Raw genomic sequence first — 21,107 nt, 5'->3', positions numbered from 1 at the left:
TTCTAATAGTAATTCTAGATCTTTGAAATTTTCAAATACAATTTTAGTGCTGAAATGTAAATCCCTTTTCCCCTTGCCTGGCTCACAGGGTCTTGACAATGTTCACAAACAGAGAGTAGCTGAAGTGCTAAATGACCCTGAGAGCATAGAAAAAAGAAGAAGCCGAGAAAGTCTCAATGTTGATGTGGTAAAGTACGAGAGTGGTCCTGATGGAGGGGAGGAAGTGAGTATGAGCGTAGAGTGGAATGGGGTAAGTACAGTACACAGTTTACAAGTGTAATGTAGGCAGTTAACTGCTATAACAAAATCTGCTTTCTTTATAGCCCTCTTTCCCTTAGCGTTTTTTTATTTGTTTTTCTAGCTCATTTATTTTGGATTTTGTCATTGTTACAATCAAGTGAAAATTAAGAAAACATAAGATCATGCCTTTTGTTAATTAACTTTGTTAATATTTCAATTCGTTCCTCATTTCAACTAGTTTGAACTGATAATTTTGTTTTTAGGAATTGAACTTGGGCTTAACTATGAGCATTTAAATGCTGATTGAGTGTCCTGGTTATTTAGAACATAATCCATAAAGTATAATTTCATTTAGTATTAGGAATAATTTGACAATTGACTAATTTGCTTTTATTTACCCATTTCTATCACTAACTTTAATGTTTTTATTTCACTGGTTAGATTGTTATAGGTTTTGTTCAGTTCAATCACTATGTATTAAAAAAATCAGTTTATAAATTAAAATTGTACAAATGACTGCCTTTTCCTCATATCTGTTCTAAATATAAAAATACTGTTCATCTGTGTCCATTTGAGAGAAGTGGATATCCAGAATGGTGCATTTATATCTTGTAAAGGGTTTTATTCATATTAACTCCTTTAAACCATATGCCAATTCCTATAAGAAAGAAAAAGTGTTGTGGTGCTATTTTAATCACCTTAATAAAGTTAGTTTTAGTTTTTGACTTTTTTTTTAAGAAAAATCAGATTTCTAAAAAACTCACACTTGAATGCCAGAGATGAATTTTAGATACTAAATATGAAAAAGATATTGCCATATTTGGAACCTTTACTATCTATGAAAAAGCATTATATTACTTTAAATTCATTTTACCCTTTTATATCACAGGTCTATATGCTAGAAGTAGCCAAATGTGACTTTTCATATACTTCTTACCTTTTGAATTGTTTATGACATGAGCAGTTTCAAGTTATATCTAGCTGGTTTGAGTTGTATTTACATCAGTTAGTTTTTCTTTGCAGGATTTCCTAGAATGAATCCAGTTGTATTTTTGAAGAAGAGCTACATTGTAATGCCAGGAACTTTGCACATTTAAGAAAAGAAGTGCAGCTTAATTGCAGGTTGCATAAAGAAGTTTTTGCCATATTGATTTAGTGATGGATTCTCATTCTCCAACTTTTCTTTTGACTTAGTATGGTTAGCATGTTCACAACATGAATCCCTTTATTTCCTAGAATCATATACATTTATGGTAGTTTGATAGAAATCATTCTAAAGGATATATTTGTAAAATCCAGTCATGCTGCAGAAATTGCAGTGAATCTTCTTGTCATTATCTTTAACTGGTATTTCCTTGGCATTGGTTTTCTCAGTGCCAAGACAGTCAATCAGCATCCATTTTAATATCCTCACATCTATCATATACTGGCTCCAAAATGAAACATTTGAATAGTTTTTAATATTGTCCACTTGATACTGGAACTGTGTACTGTACTCTTCCCTATAATGCTATTTTATTTGCATGCCATTTATTAGGAGTAAATACTTTTTTTTTACTTATTAAAAGTATGTGTAGATTTTGATATTCTTAATAGAAGTTCTTGAAGAACTCTTGGGGTGGTATTTCTAGGTCAGTATTTGCTGATAAAGCCATTTTGATAATTTTAAGACTGGAAATCACTGAATTAAGGAGATGGTTTCATTATTTCTGTTAATAGTTATTGTCATTACTGTTTTGTCTTATTTTTCCTTCCTGGAGGAATGGGCTACAACAATCTCGCCTATCGGTTGGGAGTTCAGGCTGGAATTATAGCATAATATTATTATGCTTATAATTTTAAAATGAGTAAAGAGTAGTTATTTTCTTAAATGGATTCTTATTTTCTTCCTATTCCTTCTCAAACTTTCATTCTACAACTTAGGACCACTGGCACTACAATATTTGGGTGTTATTTTGTTCTCCCCACAAACTCCTCTTGTCAGAGACTAATGTGGTGTTTTTCTTTGCAGAAGCAATTTTCTTGATCCTTTAATCTCTAAGTGGACCAGCTTTGATAATATACATTCCAGGTGCATTGTCCTTTGGGAATTCACTGTTAGTCACAATAAATAGCATCACGTTACTTTAAGATTTCAGGATCTGTACTTGATGTCAATCATATTTTGGCAGCATGGTTCCTCCACCAGTAAAGGTGATGAGTGATGGGATATGAGACCAAAGGGAAAGATCTATGGTAGGAGATATGGGATATTTCATATTTTAATAATAAACATATACAAATTTTTAAGCCCACATATGTATCATTATTTGAACAGAATGCAAATACATGGCTTATGTATGGTCAGAAAATGTAAATTACAACATGAAATTAATGTGTGTGAATACTCTTTGATTCTGCCTCCTTAAATAGAGATGGATTATATAGTCTTCACAAATTTGAGGAGTATCGCTGAACAAATTTTAAGATTTAAACTCTAATTTTTAACAGAGTAATAGTATTTTTCAAAGAAGGTACATATCCGTGAGATTTTAGTTAAATCTCACTGTTGAGTTGAAAGAAAATAAGTTTTGAATTTAAGAATTACATTGCTTATTTAAAATATAACTTGCTTGAAAAAGTCCTGAAAAATGATCACTTAAAAAAAAGTTTATTTTGCTTTTTTAGTGCCCCATGTTTCTGAATCTCTCAGAGCAGTATGCAAATTTTTTCTTGATTAGAGTTATTTTAAAACTCTGAATATAAAGTTGGATATATTTCTTGGAAGGATAGACCTATGTTTCACATGAAATGTGAATAGTATGCATTTCACAGTTCCTTATGTATCTTGGTAATGTGTGTGTGGGTTATGAATAACATTTAATGATTGTAATTTACTCTTCCAGATGTGCCTTAAACCATGAACATTATATGAGTCATTATAATCGAACTTTCTAGATTCTACATAAATTATTCTTGGGGAGTGTCTAAAAATAAAATTTAGTATGATAAATCCTAATGCCCATATATGTTTCTGACTAAAGTCTTCTGGTTAATAAAGTTCCCTTATATTAGTTTTCTAGATAGATTTTTATTTATTTATTTATTTATGATTTATTTATTAGTTTTCTAGATAGATGAGACATTTCCAGATATTTTAATAAAAATTCAGGATATTTGATTGTAGTTATTTAATGTTCATTGACAATGATCTACTTAATGTCAAATGTATGGAACATAACTTTATATACATATGTATGTGTATATAGAATGTTTTTACATAGGTGCTATTTAACATATATTTGAGTTATAATGATAGTTCACATTTCTGTAGTATTTTCAATTTGTAAAGTGCTTTCCGAAGGCTCTTCATGACATCAGTTTTAATTATGTTGTAAATAAAGTGCCAATAAATAGGCATTTTGTAGGCAACAAACTGATAGATAAACTGACTTTCTTATATACCTTACCATTAGCCTTAGATGTTAAGCTTGAAATATAAGTGGCAGCAACTTCGTTAAAGGGTAGGGACTTGTTAGTTTGTTAGAAAATTATAGGACGCTTCATCCAACACTACTAGAGCCTTTTAGGTTGGCACTCTTTAAATAGCTAAGTCTCTTCTCCCAAATGGAATTTTTTTCAAGAGGAAAATTCACTTCTCATATCCTGTTGAATATCCTATTCTGAAATGTTAGAAATAGAACTATTTTAGGGTTCAGCTCTTTAAAAAGGTGACTGAAATAGAATTAATATTGTTTATGTAATACTTTTAAATTATAGTAGATCTTTTTTTCCTGAAAATCAGCAAGAGCTTTACTTATGTTATCTTGTCCTCCCAACATCCTTGGGGAATTGGTAACAAGTTTTATTTTTCCATTTTAAAGATGAGGAAAATGAAGCTCGGGCTGGTTAAATGACTTGCTCAACGTTCCATGGTGAGTCAGAGATAGCAAATGAATTCAGGTCTCTTGACTCGTCTAGGGCTTTTTGCACTAGACTGTCTTGCTTCCATTATGGAGACCAATGTCACATTTCTTCCTTTGGAAATTCTAATTTTATAGCTCATTTTATTTTATCAGTTGTATGTTCATCTTTTAAAATGTACCTTAGATATTTCAGATCAGTGGAACTTTGGTTCTTGGAGATGTCATTTTGCCTGTTATTAAAGAGTATAAATGCTTTTTTGTTAATAGAAACTACATACAGAAACTCTCCCCTGTAATGAATAGCCTAAGAAAATATTTCTGACAAAGTTAAAATTTAAATGAATGCACCTTTCATATTTTTAGATTTTTTTAAAATCATAGCATTTTTTCATTTATAGAATCACTTTGTATGATCATTTGCAGAATTTTATTTTAAGAAAATTTTCTAACACTAAAACTATTTACGTTTATTTTCCTGCTAGACATTAACTAAAACTATAAACAAGCATGCCCAGAAATGCCTATTTAATATTAAAATCTAGGCAGAGGTAATTCCAAGTACTTTTTCTTTTTTAAAAAAAGAATGAAAGATTTTGTGACCTAGAAATACTGTAAACAAAGCTATTTTAAGTAGAAAACTATTGAAAACAAAATTTAAAACAGTTTCATTCAGATTTTCTTTCTTCATTTCTGTCTAACAGGCCTAGATGCCTTTTGTGATTCTTATACTGTCTCCTGCATGACGGGCGTGCTCCATCGTCAAGCTTTAACTTCTCTCTTCAGTACTGACTGCTGTGCTTTTAGCAAACCTCTATGACTCTTGTCAGAGCTACACTTCTGTGTATACTGGCCCTTCCTTTCAGTGCTGTTGTTCTCTTTGGAGGTTTATTTCTGTACATGTGTAGCTTTGCCAGATAGGTATTTAGTACTACAAAATGTGTTAATAAAACCATTTACTGTGTAACATGAGTTAAAAAAAAGTAAGAACAACTAGCTGTTCACTATGAAAAAAAGGTAGTTAAAAGTATCACACAAAGTATTATTCAAATGGCATGATGGTGACCTTTTGAGAATTACTAAACTGTAAAAGTAAGGCATGTGCTCCAAGTGCTTTAAATTGTATTTAGAGACCTATAACTTGGTTAACATCAATATGGAACTCTGGATGTCTTCACTTATGATTATTCTAAAGTAGAATTGCTGTTTAGTCTTTGTGTGAAATTTTGGCAAATATGCTTTTCTCTACTAATCTTTAAGTGTTCAGTGATTTGTGTATCTCTGTCTTTCTAACTTCTAATAAACTCACTCCAACTGACCTGCGTCTTGGTGTCTGTCTGCTTCTCTTTCTTCCTTTCATGCAAAACTGTACGGCTTCTAGAAGTAGCAGATAGTTACTGCTAAAACTTACTAAGTGATTGATTTTGTGAATAAAAATCTAGTCTTTGACATGTGGTTTTGATTTCCATAACCAAAAGGTAGAAGATAATGTAAGCTTAATTATACAAAAATGTCTAAATTGTGATTTCTAAAGCTGAACTCAGATTTGATCTTTCCATATTATATGTGAAAGCTAACTTGCTGTTCATATCCAGAATGAGGTTTTTTCAGGGCCAACAACATTCATAATATAAATTAAACAAAACCATCCTGTAAGGTTCACTAAATGAATAGTATACATGAGATAAGTATTGTATTTGGATTCAAGTATTAGATGTAATTTGACTATACCAGGTCTAAATGTCTTAGGTGTTACGTTGTTTGCTGGACCTAGTAACTACATTTTAATTAAAGTGGAATTTTGTTTTGATGGTATTCCTAGAAGCTTCCTTATTTCTTTTATAATTTTTATGTATTGTCCTTTCTGTCTCAATACAGAAATGTTCTTAATTTTTCTCTTTAGGTGTCATTATTTTGGTGTGAATGAGCTTTTTATGTTACAGTGTTTTCAGCATCATGGATTACCTTTAGTCACTAAAATAGTTAGATGTCAGGTGTTAAAATCTATTTGCAGATGAATTATATCCTTTAGAAAACTGATAGGTAATAGTGAATATTACCAGGAAATCACCTGAGAACAACTCAATAGTAGAGTGAAATATTTTCATTCAGTTTTAGCTGTGGGAGGTTGGAAAGGTAGAACCCATGGCAGCTTCACATTTGTTCACATCTTTTTCAGGATGGCACTGGATCCTTAAAACGCAGTGGTTCCTTTAGCAAACTTCGGGCTTCAATTAGACGCAGCAGTGAGAAGCTGGTTAGAAAGCTGAAGGGAGGAAGTTCACGAGACAGTGAACCAAAGAATCCTGGGTAATTATATTTTCCTAGCTGTGCTGATACTTGCCCCCTTTTATCCATCTTGTTAACTAAATAGTGGCCAAGGTAATTTTTCTTGGTAGCTACAAACTTTATCACACATAAACTTCTGAAAAACATTCCATTTTAATTGTGTTTCTTTATTGATTTAAAGATTTGGTAGTTTTAACATCACCTATCCCTATGTAGATTGAGAAATACTATTAGATTGAATTGCCCACTTAGACAAGTTTAGAAAGAACAAGCCTTGGGACAGATATCATAGAAAAGTAGTTTTTGGCCATATGTTAAACTTTTAAAAAACTTTTAAAAAAGGGCTAATGCCCTTTAGCTTTTAGCAGTGAAATGCCAATTTAATATTAAGTTTAATATTGAACTAGCTTATTTAAGAAACTCATTTCTTTTTGGACATTAGCATAATTTTGATAATACTGTATTTTCCCCAAATACATTAAAGCTGTTGCATAGCAAACTACTACCAGATGGCAAATAATTGAACTTCTACTTAAAAAAATAATAGCACATGTAAAATGAATTCTGAAAGGCAGGGATGGTGGTAGAAGAGAGGGTTTAAGCTTTGGGGGGGTGGCATGTTGGAAAATTTTTCTCAGGGATTCTAAAACCCACAGATATTTGCTTCAAATGCATGGCTAATGTTATTCCTAAGAAACCTGCATCTTACAGGTTACACTCAATTTGAAGGACGAAGGCATCAAATGTTTTTGAGTGACAAAATTCCATTTTATCCATTGGTAATCTTAATATACTGTGCTTTTTAGCAGTGAAATTTGCTTTTTATGTGATGTTCCCAGAGTTGGTTTCTTTTTACCTATCTCCTTTGTAATAGATTGTAAAATATGCCTAGTGTAACCTGACTTGTTTTCTGAAGCTCCATTTTTCATGGGAGCTCTATTTACCATATTATTCTATTGATTGTACTTCATAGTTTTAGCATCTTCTATGATAATTAACTTGATATTTTCATATGTTTTTCTATGGAACTATACTTAGAAAGTGAATTCTATCCATCTTAGGCTATGAGGTTTTCTTTTGGTTAAGCATAAATAAGTGAGTAAAGGATTATTATAATTCACTCTGGCTGAATAATTTGCTGCTTAGACAATAAAAAAATAATTTTCATCCTGATTTCTCTTATTGGCTTATAGTTCTAGGCATTCAGAAGTGAATTTAAAATGAATATAAAGTTCATATGCTAGTTTTCATTCTATCAATATGGAAAACTCTGTAAATCTGGTGTGCTTTTTAGATTTTATTTCTGGGGACATATATATATATACACATATATATTAATTAGGCATTCGTGGTATATATGCAGTATAGTTAGATTTTATTTCTGGGGACATATATATATACACATATATATTAATTAGGCATTCGTGGTATATATGCAGTATAGTTGAGACAACTACAATATTAAATAAACACCGTGGCTTGCTTTTATGTGCCCTAACGGGTTTTGGAACACTTTCATCTGGTTGGTTGGGAATATACTCTGGAACACATGATTTCTCCAGGAGGGGAGATGATGCTGTCTGGAAAATTTGTTTGTGAATCCTGTTTGTCTTCAGAATACTTTCTGCTTAGGGGGTCAAACTTCAAATGGTTCCTAAAATGTGTTTTGACATTTTGCCTTTCTTGCTCTCTTCCCTCACTAGAAAAGTGTTTAGATGGGGCAGTGATAAGAGCCTTAATTCAGTCTCAGTGGCTATCCATTCTGCTTTGCAAAGCTGTCCAAAGTAATCTTTAGACATCATGGTATGAGCTCTGTAAACATCTTAAGGCAGAAGGAGAGGAAATGAAAAGCATCTGTGTTTTCAAAGTTTTCTACTTTTTGGTGAAGGCCACATTGGGATTTGTGATTCTTTTTCTCTAATTTTGCATGCATTCTTACTGAATTTGGCATCTGTGCTTTAAGGTTATAAGTCAAAGAACTGTGGTGTTTAAAAATCAAATAAGTTATTTCTAAATGCCTATAGACATTTAGAACTCAAGTGGCATTTTAATATCAACCTTTTTGTAAATTATGTTTATCCTGAAACTGATGAAGATGTTTCCCACTGCACTATAAAAGATGTTAAAATGTTTTGTCTTCCATTGATCTGAGTTCATGAAAATTTCTTTTTGTGCCCTCTTCTTTAAGCAATCATCAGATCAAATTATTTCAGTATTGTGTTTTGAAGTTTAAAAAAATCAAATTGCTGAATCTGGTACTTTAAATAGTCACTGTACAGTTTCTTTTGCAAGTATCTCTGCTTTCCTAGGTGTATTCTTCATGAATATAGATTGCAATCCCATATAACTTAGTAGATAGTCTCTGATAACAATAATAGCTAAAAAAGAAATTCATCACTATGGCTAATCTGTTGATGAAATTCTCAGAGCTTAACTCAACTGATCATCATAGTTCATATGCCTTTCCAGCTTGACAGTATCTGCTAAAGTTTGTGCTACCTTCCAGGCCATGATGAGGTATCAGAGTAAATTAATGAAAATTCTCATGTTAAATGGCAGACTTCATATTTAGAAGCCAGTTTCACATAGCATATGTTCCTTATATGTTTACCGCATCCATAATTAACAGAAATGTAACAGTGTGTGATAGCTGTAGTGTAGCTGTAGTTTCCTTTGTTATTCATCACTGTAATTTGGTGTGCAGTGCAGGAAACTTGTAAACTTGACTATATATATGCAGTGTATGCATTAAATTTTATTTACTAACATTATTATTAAAATTGCCTTGAATTTAGATTTTTTTTCTAAACTGCTTCAATAGTTTCACTTACAAGTCACTGAAGGCTGATTTAAAAAAAAAACCTTAAACTTTTTAGTTTTGATTTGTAGACATTTTAGTCTTTTAATCATTAAATCTGAATAGCTTTTGCTGGTATGGTCAAAAAAAGGATTTATTTGACATTGAATTCGATAATCTTGTACATTCCCCTCCATTTCTCCTATTTTTTATAGACTACATTCTTTGTGCTTCCTAATTGGTTAAAAACAAATAGCTTCAATTTGATTAGGAAGAGTTATAAACAACCTAAGTAGAAGAGAATATATGAACTTTGAATCACATACAATTAGACCTTTAAGGCATTTTAGACATTATCTAGTCCCATCTCTTCATTTTATAGAGAGGAAACTTGTTCATGGCTACTCAGATTGTACTTTTTTCTATAACTCTATCTTTCCCAAGAAGTATTTGGTTAGTGAAATCATTTTAGGGTAAACTAAGTATGATTTTCTTCTGATTGGTTTTATTGAAACCTCTGCTCCAAAGCATTAGGAATTAAAGACTATTTAAAACTTGAACAATTTGGCACTGAGTCTTTTGACTTCTTTGGGGGGAGGAGTTATCTTTTGTTTGTGGGGGAGGAGAATGGAGAAAATATTTTGTATATTGGGTCTAGTTATCTTCTTTTCTGTTAAATGAACTTTCTCATGACTTTTGAATGTATTTTTAAAAAACGTAACACTGAGAGTCATGTCTTTGTGCTTGACTTGTCACTTTTGGTTGTTGCTAACCTGCAAAAATGTGTGTGTATGTCTCAAAACTACTGACTTAAACTAATTAAATTTAAAATAATACTACTGATAACATAATAATTTAAGATCCCACTTTCAAAAACTTAACAATACTTAAAATTGACTATTTTAGACTTGAAATAGGTGGATTCTTAGGGGTTAACAAATTAAATATAAGATATTTCTTTAAAAACATTAAAGATGACCCCAGAAACACTATGTTTAAACAGATACTTGTTTACAACAATAATAAAGCCATAGAGATTATTTTATGTTGGAGAGAATGTTGAGAGCAGATAATATAATTTCAGAGTGACTTTAGGATTATTTTTCCCAACTCCCCAAGAAAATGGTGCTGAGTAATATATGTAACACATCATGTGTTCTGGTTTAAAGTATTTTGAATAATGACCTTTGAATTTTTAGCTGGAAAATTGGAATTTATTTTTCATAGTCACAATATGAATTGTTCCTGATTTTCCTAAAACAGGTATAAATGTATAAAAATAGAATGGTTTATTCAATAAATAAGAATGAAATGAAGTCACTAAGCAGATATTTCATGAAAATCTTTGCAGAAACAAGTTATCTTAGGTGAATTTGAGAGACAAAAAATAGGAGTAATATACAAATATCATATGAAATGATATGGATAAGTGTTTTAACATTTGCTAAAAACTGATTGGTAAATATATTTTTGCAAAGTTATTACCAGAAAGTAGATTTTGATCCAATATGGCCTTCTTTCCCAAGATAACCATTTTGAAGGATATATGACATAAATACAATAGTTAGTAAACTAATTTTTATTAGACCATTAATATTAAATGTAGATTCACTATCCAACTTAATGTAATTCCTTCCTTCTATCAGTTTTTATCAGATCATTAAAAAAAATTGTGCCTAAGTAACCAAAAAAAAATCCTCAAATCTTTTTCCCAAGACAGCTTTTTTTTTTTTTAATTTTTAAATTTCAAGTGTTGCTGATAACACTTAAAACCCTATGCTGTGACCATGTTTTGATTGTGTTTGAAAGGCTTAGACTTTTCCATTGTTCTGATTGCTTTATCCTTGCATGTTTGGTGTCCTGGTTGCAGCATGAAGCGTGCCAGTTCTCTGAATGTTCTTAATATGGGCGGCAAGGCTGCTGAAGATCACTTTCAAGTAAGAAGCCTTAAAATAATATTCTTAAATGTATAAATGCCATCAGCAAAATCTGGTCCCTAGATATTTAACTAGGGAGTTAATGAAAGCATCAGCACATCTTTGAAATAAATTTTATAGTAGAATGTTATAGAAAAAAACAACTTTAAAAACCTTAATTCTTAAGCAAGTCAGTAAAATAGTAAGGTTTGAGTATTACATTTTGTTTTTAAAAACTCACTAATATATTAATGAGAAAAATGCTAAACTTATAAATAACATAATTAAAATATATTTATTTTCCCTAATCATATCTGTGGATCTAAAAAGATTATTAACATTTGTATTGTCCAGTTAAGTTCTTAAATGTTCAACAGTTTACTAACATGGTAACTTTTGGCTAACAGACTAATAATTTTTTTTGAGATTTAATACTTGGTTGAATTGCCTGTCTCCCACAAATACTCTACATTGTGTTTATTTCAGTTTCCTGTCTTAGTGTATGCACCATATATCTTTCCCCCCACACTCGTTTTGTAGTCTGAATTTGTATCATAATGTCATCATAGCTGTATGCTACTTTTAAAAGATGCCATAGAATTGATAAAGGCCTAATTTTTTGTTTCCTGTGAGTGACTGGGAGTCCTTGAATTAGAAATTCCAGCCAAATATCTGAAGTGAAAGCCAATCATGGTCCAGATAATAAATTATAGTTTGAATTTGTCCTCATGAATAGAGCTCATTTGAGTACTCTCCCTACTGAATCACTGACTTTTCTTGAGAAAATAGGCTGCCCATACAAGAACTAAATGATAAAATATCAAGTCCATTTTCCCCCCTTAGTGTTTATGGCAGTAAGCCCTATAAGTACATTGGTGCATTGATTTTGCTGTTCCTCATAAGAATGACAGCCTCCATTAACCTTAAAATTGAAATGAAAGCGAACAAGTGAGAGGCATATTTCACAACTACAGATCTTCACATTCAATTAAAATCATAATTTTTGGATTTAGATTTTGAGAGTTGCTTAGAGCATGTTAAGAGCCTTTTAAAAGCTTGCTTTGATAGAAGGGAAAACATAAAACAGTGAGATTTTTTTTTGTTTGTTTTTTTGGTAGTAATTGATGCCTCTTAACATGACATTAGAGTATTTGCATATGTAAATTGAATATAAAGACTTAATAATTTTAGATTTATATTAATACTAGTAGTATTTTAAGGTCACTTGAAACATTTTATTTACTTGAGTCATTTGAATTCTACATAAAATATAACTTTTTCCTATTTTATTTTCATGCAGGAACGAAATAAATGTCTGACAGACTCGAGAGTTCTGAGTGCCAGTCACACTGACTTAGCCCATTGAGGTGCTGGGACAGAAGCTAGCTATTAAAGAAGCACTGAGACTCTCAAAGCCTTGGTTCCTCATCCCTCTTGTTAGGAACATGTAAATGAGAGGTTCCATGGCAAAGGACTCTGATTTTTTATATTTCTCTAAAATGACTTTTAAAATGTAGGGACTTTTTCCTTCTTTTAAGGAGTCTATAAGTCACTGCTATCTTCTGTGCTTATATTTAGCCTTGTTACCAATAGGTTTTGCTATCCCAATAGCCACGAGCTAAAGGAACACTGATATTTTAGCTATTCAACATAAATACATGATAGTCTCTAGATTCCCAGGCCTGAAACATAGACAATCAGAAGTAACTGATTAGATCTTCACTATGGCAGAGTGTAGGCAGGTTCAACTCACTACGACTGGGAGGCTCCTCTGCTGCTGATGGCCCATTTAATACATGACTTCCCAAGTAGATGTTGAAAGTGTGGGGTTTTGGGGGCAGCTAAATAGCACAGTAGTTAGAGTGCGAGACTTGAAGTTGAGAGGACTTGGGTTCAGATCTGGACTCTGACACTTCCTAGCTGTGTGACCTTGGACAAGTCGCTTAACCCTGAATGCCTAGCCCTTGCTGCTCTTTTCTCTGATGCTAAGGTGGAAGGTAAAGAGAAAGAAAGAGGAAAGAGCAAAGTCTTTTAATTAGGCTCTTTAGGGACTTACTATGAGACAAGTAATTGAATCTATATTGGACCATGATGCTTCACAGAGAGCTCAGAGTTGTTCTTTCCTGTGTCAGTCTTGGTTAGTGCTTTCCCCAAGAGAAGGTGGAAAAGTGGTAGTCTGTGGTCTTTCTTTAGGCTTCACTATAAACGAAGTAGAGAGGACTCACCTGGGTTTCCTCATGAGAGGGCTGATTTCAGGTCACTCTTAAGAAGTTCTGTAGAACTTGCAGAGTATGTAACACTCTGTATGCTGTCATTAGTGATTGAGCATTGTGAAACAAAAAGGAAAAGAATGTACTAATTGCTCGCGCTAGGATTAGAATTGTACTTTGCATTAGGGAAAAACAAATCTAGTTTCTGCTTATGAGCAGGCAAAGAAGAAAGACCGTTTTTATTATGTATGAGATATAGATGAGTAATACAATGATGCAGTTATCTGTATATGAAATGCACTTAATTATTTCTATAAAATATTCATTTAGTATCTATAGAAAATTTGTTTGAAGTTGGATAGATAATTGTCTAATATAGACATTTTATAACGAGATAATGCTGCTAATTTTAGTTTTTCAGTGTACTATACTTTATTGGTGAATTTAAGAGAACAAACTCTTTGGGATTACTTTATAGCAATTTTTAATTTGTTAAAAAGCCTTTGTATAGTTATTAATATATTAGAATAGAATGCAAAAATTATGTATCTGTATGGAGTTTATACTTTTTTCAGTTACGTGCATAGATTTTCACTATCAAAATGTCCATTGTACCTCCTATTGAAGATGCTGTGTTCCCTGACCACTAACATTATTTGATCATTATTTTTTAGTGTACTATCTGGCCTTCTCCTTCCTGTCTTCCTAGAGGATGAGACAATTGATTATATGCTGAGCCATGATACTTCACAATGCCCCTAAATTGTCCTTTTTTTGATGGCTTTTCGACTTTCAGGCTCCCATATATATTGTGTATTTATTTTTCCTTTAAAATTTGATAAAAATAGATGTACTTAGAAAATTGCTATCAAGTTGTAAGAAGATAGAAGAAATAGCCTAGGGAAAGCTGTTTTGGTTTCATGGCTCTATAAATTCCATTTTTTAGTAAACTGGCACCAGGTGTGCTGTTTCTAGATTTGGTACATGAAATACATGTTTTATTACATATGAGAAAGTGACAGGCAGCATGGCACAGTGGCGAGAGAGAGAGCTAAGCATGGGAGTTAGGAAGACCTGGTTTCAAACTATATGACCCTAGATATGTGGTTTAGCTTCTCAGTTCCTTAGGAATAAATTGCAACAAGAGGGGTGTAATTTGTATCAATAGAACAAGTTAGAGAGTTCTTTTCCAGGAACTTCCTAAACTGATAAAATCCTTTTCCTAATCAAAGATGGCATTGTATATGAAATGCAGACAATAAACTAAAGCCTGGTGATCTGGTTCACTGTAGGATAAAACCAGCACGCAATTACAGTGGATGAAGCAAAGACTTGAAAGCAGAATTTCAGTTGTTAGACCTACTTTTAACATCTTTGTTAAAAAATCCAGTTTAGGTCAGTCTCAGTTTCTCTGCAGATAAATAGTTATGACTTTCATTTTTCAGTAACTTACTGATTGTAAGTTGTACAAGTGGATATCGTAAGTCTTGACTTATGAATTAGAAAAACTGCTAGTGAAACTGGACTGAAAACTAATTTCCCTTTTAAGAACTTTGTATTCTTCTTGGCTGCATTTCAAGATGACAATTTAACTTTGAAAATTCTGCTTGAATGCCTGACCCTTAAAATTTCATAACAAAGCAAATAAATCACGTGTTACCATTTTAATGGGGCTATCTTAAGTAAAATTGCTGCTTCTTCTTTTTTTTTTTTTACATCCAGCTAGATGTTGCCTTAGATTCACTCCCGTTAATTCCTTGCTGACATTTGGCCAAGAAAGACTTTACCACCAACACAGACAGAAAGGAATCTTGCATATCTTTCTACATGTCTTTGCACCTAAGTATCTTACACGCAACCTATGCAAGAGTTATGATGATAGTGAACACAAAGTCAGTGAGAAACATTAGAGGTGAAGTTACAGTGGACTGGTCCTGTGCTGTCATAGCTAAAAGTGCTCTCCAGTGAATTCTTCAGGAAAGATTTATCCATTTGCTCTAGGAAGAATGCCTTACTGTTTCTAATGAGATAATGAATAGGGCTTAACTTCATATTGTGAGGTTATAATTCTCCTCTTTTCTTCACTTTGAAAGGTCAGTGATCACAAAGACAAAAAATCACAAAACAGCGTTATTTGTAGGTTGATGAGTAAGGCGACTGTTAATGGTTTTACATAATTTGCTAAGCAGTAGGTTTCAAACATTTGGTTATCTTGAGTGTGTCTGTTGTTGAAAATGCCTGTCAGTACTTGTTCTTCTGTATGTTTACAATGTATGATAGGGTCAGATGCAGTTTGGATATGTTTTTGGTAACTCTTTGGTCTAAGAGGTTCATATTTAATATGTAATTATTATGTTTATTCATGAAAGCCATGATTTGACCACCTGAAATCCAGAATCTGTAGAATTGATTGAGAAACTAATTTCTGAGATGATTGTAAGTCTCTGCACTTAATATTTTCAAGAAGTTTACATTGATTAGATTTAAAAAAAAAGTCACACAAAGCTTTTAAAGCAAATACACGCTATTGAATTATACCACACAGAATTGAACAAAGGTCATTTGGGCAGAGGAGAGGCTAGGCTGATATACAAAGAAACTATATTGCTTAATTCCTTAGAATTTTTCAGGGATGATTTAAGTGGTTAATAAAGAGATATGAAAGATAAGCTAGGAATCACAAATCTTTTTGGCAGATAGATTTAAAAGATAAGAATGGCTGTTATCCTGGGATAGGATAAGAATTTTGGCATGGTCCCTGTATTTGAAGCTTTAAACCAGACTACTAAAACTGAGGACTGTATTTTGGGAGGTCAGGGAGTTGCCATGTCTTTTTATAGCACTTAAGGACTTCATGATGCTCTAGTCACTTTCAGTTTCCCTTTTAAAGATACTAGCTTTGTCCAAAGAAGTTTCACAGAAAAACATGTTACAAAATATTTATTATGTATATCATGAATTTAAAAAATGTTTGCTTCTGTATTGAAATGGCAGTGTACCTTTGAAGGGAAACTATGTCTGATACTTAATCAGTGAAAGCACTAGGGGTTAGGACCAAAGGCCCAGAAACATGTTTACAGGAAGTGCTGGACTCTGGAGTCAGGAGAACTGATCTGGCTACTCTTCAGCTGCTTTCAAGCTGTCGGCTCTTGGGCAAGAGTTTCTAGGGACAGTGAGATGGACATCTGTTCCATCTGCATCACAGCTGCTGTAGCCCACACTGCTTGATAGAGGACATGGAGAGTACAAGAATATAGGGTACCTGTCCTGGAGCTCCTTTTCATTCCTTAATTTTAGTATAAAGGTTTTCACTTCATACTTATTCTGTTACTACATTGATTGTAGTGTCAAAGTTGAGTTGTTTACATTGATTCTGGGATTTACTACATGTTTTCAGAAGTGCATGTCATTTCTATTAAATTCATGTGCTGCATCTCAAGTGCCTTGGTCTTATTATTAAATGTGCTGCTTCTCTTGCATAGAGGATTCATTGTCATTTTTCTCCTGAATTACAAAAATGAACTTATTGGCTATAGTTATTTCACTGTGCTTTTCCTTGAATGCTCATAAAACACACCATACACTAGTACTGACTTTGTATCCTTTAAATTTTGTAGGCTGACAAAATGTCACAACTAGGAAATTAACAGGGAATTTTGTAATCTTAATATTAAAAATCCTAGTGATTTAGCAGAACTAATTGTTATATACTTAGGTTCTAATAGAAAAAAATGAGGGGCCCACCAAAAAAGGTCTTTTTAACCCAAATATTCACTTTGTAAAAGCCCTATTCTACTGCCCCCCCCCTTCCTCCGCCCCCTCCTCCTATTTTATATTTGTTCCCTTGCATAGTATTACTCTTTTTCCAGGTGTCTGAATATTCTAGAATTGTTTTCAGATAGAGAAGTGTTTAATATCTTCTCTCAGAATCTTACTTACCACTCAGTAAAATATACCAGAATCAGTGCATGCAAGTGTTCTGTTACAGAGGCAGGGCATCAGAGGAAGAAGGATACGCTTCAACAGTTGAAATAAGCAAAGGTTCAAATTTTGTTCCTGCATTTACTAGCTACCTAACTATGGGCAAGTTTCACTTGTTTCTTGAGCTATAAAATGAAGATAGTGGTAGTGGTAGTACTAATCTCATAAAGTTATAAGGATCAAATGAGATAGGGCCTTGCAGCTATATAGGACTATTTAAATCATGATTATTAATTTACAAAATGAAGCTCTTTTTTGAAAAGGCCTCTTAGGCTAGGTGTATATGGCCTACAATCAGTCACATCAGTTTGTGTCACTTCTTATGGCAGCACTGCATGTCCCCTTTTTAATTCTTTATCAAGTCCTCAACAATTACATTTTGTAAAAGTCTGTAGTTTGAAATGAAGACTGACTGTTGACTCTTACGTCCTAAACTGATCTAACTGGTCTTATTTCCCTTAAATTGTGGGGTTATACCATGTTTCCAAATCACATGGTGAATTATAACTATAGAATTCCTAGTTAATGTCATTTTAATATTAAAAGTCTCAGAGTCCAGTTTGCCATCCTCATTGGGCTGCTGGAGCCCTCCAACTCTAGGGAAGCTCTAGGACAAGTAGGAGATGAACTAAAAAACTCTCCAAGCTGAGAATCAAGTGTTCTTCAGTGTTTCAATGGCAGATTGACTCATATCATTTACAAAATATTTTTGAGCATTTCTTCAAAATGCTAGACAACACATGTCCTGAAGAAGCTTGATACAGGTGAGAAGATGGAATGATCCTTGAAAGCAAAACTCAGATGAGAGAGAGAGTAAAGTCATTGCTGATGCTGATGTGTGGCTCATTTTCATTAGAGTTAGAAATGGCACAGCTCTGTCTTACGTGATGTGATATGTAAGAATGAAAAGACCAGAAAGTTTCCTCATTATAGGTGAATTCTTAATCTTGGCTATGAGAAAGAGACATAGGTTGAGTAAGTGTACTTTAGAGAAGAGGCTGGGTCAAGCCAAATTTTTTGGGCTAGACAAGTATGCTAGATACTAGAAGGGAATCTACCACAGCCTGAGGTTAAGAGGTCTTTGAAGTGATTTGTTGTTATAATGGAATTGTAGCACATTTCCTAATCTTTTCAAGGGAAATGTTTCATTAAGAGCTCAAAGGAGAAACTGCTGTTGACAGTTAAGAGATTCTCTTAGTGCCAAGTTTCATGCTGATGTACATCTATCTGCTTTCAGTAATTAATCTTGGCTAGAAGGTGTGTCAATTGGAATGGTAATTATTGATCTTGTGTTTCAGTTAATGTAAGCTTGGTAGAAACTAAAGCCTCAGTCGCCGCCTTTAAAAAAAAAACAACTTTATTATATCTTTTGTCTTTATATCACCTTCACTTCTGACTATATTCCTTCCTGCTTCTCTACCCAGCAAGCTGATACTTGTAAAAGTTAAGCTAAACTACCTAGATGGCACAGTGGATAAAGGGCTTGGAGTCGGGAAAACTCATCTTACTTCAGACACTTACTAGCTGTGTGACCCTAGGCAAGTCACTTAACCCTATTTGCCTCAGTTTCCTCATTTGTAAAATAAGCTGGAGAAGGAAATGGCAAATTTTTATCCTTTGCTAAGAAAACTCCAAAAGGGGCCATGAAAAGTTGGGCATGATTGAATGTTCTGTGTCCCCACCCCCAAAAGGAGCTATTTTCTCGCCTTTTTCCTAGGCCAAGCTTGGTCATTTATAAAACACAACATTTGTTGTTGTTGTTTTCATTTTCAGTGTTTCTGTCATTGTATTTAGATTGTCTTCCTGTTCAGCTTTGCTTTCTATTATTTCATATACATCTTCCTGTGTCACTGATCTTAAAATAGAAAAAGGCAGGAGCTTTGAGAGAGGCTGATGGGGCAATTTCACTTTCCATCAAAATGGTAAAGGTTAATGTAGATGCCAAAAAAGCACACCTCAACTTCAATCCAACAAGCTTTTATTTAAGCACCTGCAGTAGGAAGGTTCATGGGCAGGGATCCAAAGATAAAAGAACCACAGTGCCTGTCCTTAAAGAGCTTACATTTTATCTTGGGGAAAAAGGACTGTAACATGAACAGGACAATATACAATATATACAAACCAGTTTGGGGGGGAGCTGGGGGAAAACACTAATTATGAGGGATGGAGGGGAGGGTCATGAAAAGCCTTGTTTACATGCAATGGCACCCAAGCAGAGCTTAGAAGGGAGTTCAATAAGGAAGGAGACTGTTGGCCTAGGCCAACATTGGCAAACCTTTTCCAAGTTTGAGTGCCCAGAGGGCAAATTCAAGCTGTCTGTTCCAACTCACCCCCCAGCCCCACAGAGAGAGCTGAGGGAGGAAGTGCTTGCTTTGGGGGCTGAATAGAGGGAGGGGTCATGCAAAAAAATGTTCTCAGGCTCTGAGAAGAGGGAGGACAGAGCAGCTTCTCAAGTGCCAGCTCTACATGTGTGCCATGTCTTCACCAATACTGGCCTAGGCCAAGGCACCAAAGCCAGGGAAGAAATATTTGCTGGAAGGGCAGAGAAATAGCAATTGGGCCATTTGGGCTAGAATGTAGAATGGGGAAGTGATGTGAAGTCATTCTGGAAAGTGAACTTCTTTAAATGATAAATATTTTATCCTTAGAAATAGACAATTCAGAGCCACTGGAAACTCCTTTTGCTACTAAGAATTGGTTTAAAGCTAAGGAGGAGGGGCTCAGTGGACAGACAGACAGGATACAGCCAGCTGACTTAAAATATGGCTTCAGATACTTTCTGGCTATGTGACCCTGAGCAACTCACCCCTATTTTCTAGCCCTTACCACTCTTCTGCCTTGGAACTGATGCTTAGTGTCCATTCTAAGATGGAAGGTAGTAAGGGTTTAAAAATTAATAATAATAATCCTATGGAGACTAAAAAAGTGACTTCTGCCTTGATTGTGAATTCTTGGTCCTTCCAGGGTCAGAGCCCCAATTTTAGTTACATCAAGGGTATGGTCACTGAGAGACGTGATTAGCTTGTAAATATATAACACTAGTGGAATGACTTTATTTGAAAACTGTGCTTACTAGTAGGCATACATATATATATATAAATATATATATATATTTATATATATACATACATCTATACTTATATATTTATAAAGCTACAGATTAATATTTTCAGAGGGTATCACTTCTCCCACAATTCTAAACTGGTGTAACTAGTATTGCCTCACTCTGCTCCCTTTACACCCTCTGCACTGACTGTGTAATGACAACAGGACTGGGGTAGATGAGGTGCAAAAATAACACTCAGTGTTCTAACAACAGTTCCAGTAGCTGCAGCATGTGTATCTCTGGAAAGCTCACGGGCCAAGCGACTGACCATCAGCCTCATTAATAGTTGATTGGACCAGGTTATTCCAAGGGCTGGAGAAACTCTTGCAAGTACACTAAAGAACAAAGAGGGGGAAATTGGTTACTGCTAGGTTTGTACACATTGATCTTTTCAGAAAACTATAAATACCCCAATACATTTGTCATTTGATTTCAGTTTCTCGTTTTTTCTGTTGAGTGCAGCCATCTGTTAAGTTTCTTCAACTGGGCTAACTCAATTTGGCAATCCCATGATTCCCTACACCTAACCTAATGGAGGAAGAAGCCCTGTCCACTGTAACACACAGAAATCTGACTAATCAAAATAGGTCTGATACAGAAGGTACTTACTCCAGATTAGTGCCAGCAAGGCCCCTCTCATCCACTGTATCTGTTACCTGGAAAATA

The 21,107-nt window shown here is 33.8% G+C and overlaps 2 protein-coding genes across 30 annotated transcripts in view; one reads left to right on the top strand and one right to left on the bottom strand.

Moving 5' to 3' along the window:
* The window catches only part of KLC1 (kinesin light chain 1), a 48,564-nt gene that overhangs the window by 22,523 nt on the left and 4,934 nt on the right, over positions 1 to 21,107 (top strand). For 2 of the 22 annotated variants that reach the window (XM_007473491.3, XM_016431311.2), the window contains exons 12-13: positions 89 to 250; positions 6,322 to 6,452. In XM_007473491.3, coding sequence (XP_007473553.1) covers positions 89 to 250; positions 6,322 to 6,452 — 293 coding nt within the window. The other 20 variants (XR_008915064.1, XR_008915063.1, XR_008915065.1 and 17 more) reach the window with 20 other exon arrangements.
* Positions 19,297 to 21,107, bottom strand: part of XRCC3 (X-ray repair cross complementing 3) — a 60,218-nt gene continuing 58,407 nt past the window's right edge. For all 8 annotated transcript variants that reach the window (XM_007473500.3, XM_056811206.1, XM_007473499.3 and 5 more), the window contains 2 exons: positions 21,051 to 21,097; positions 19,297 to 20,776 (listed from right to left, as the gene is read on the bottom strand). In XM_007473500.3, coding sequence (XP_007473562.1) covers positions 20,557 to 20,776; positions 21,051 to 21,097 — 267 coding nt within the window. In that variant the 3' untranslated portion in view covers positions 19,297 to 20,556. The remainder of the gene's footprint in view (positions 20,777 to 21,050; positions 21,098 to 21,107) is intronic.

Source organism: Monodelphis domestica, chromosome 1, assembly GCF_027887165.1.
Source record: "Monodelphis domestica isolate mMonDom1 chromosome 1, mMonDom1.pri, whole genome shotgun sequence".
Lineage (NCBI taxonomy): Eukaryota > Metazoa > Chordata > Mammalia > Didelphimorphia > Didelphidae > Monodelphis > Monodelphis domestica.
This window is presented reverse-complemented; position numbering and strand designations above follow the sequence as displayed.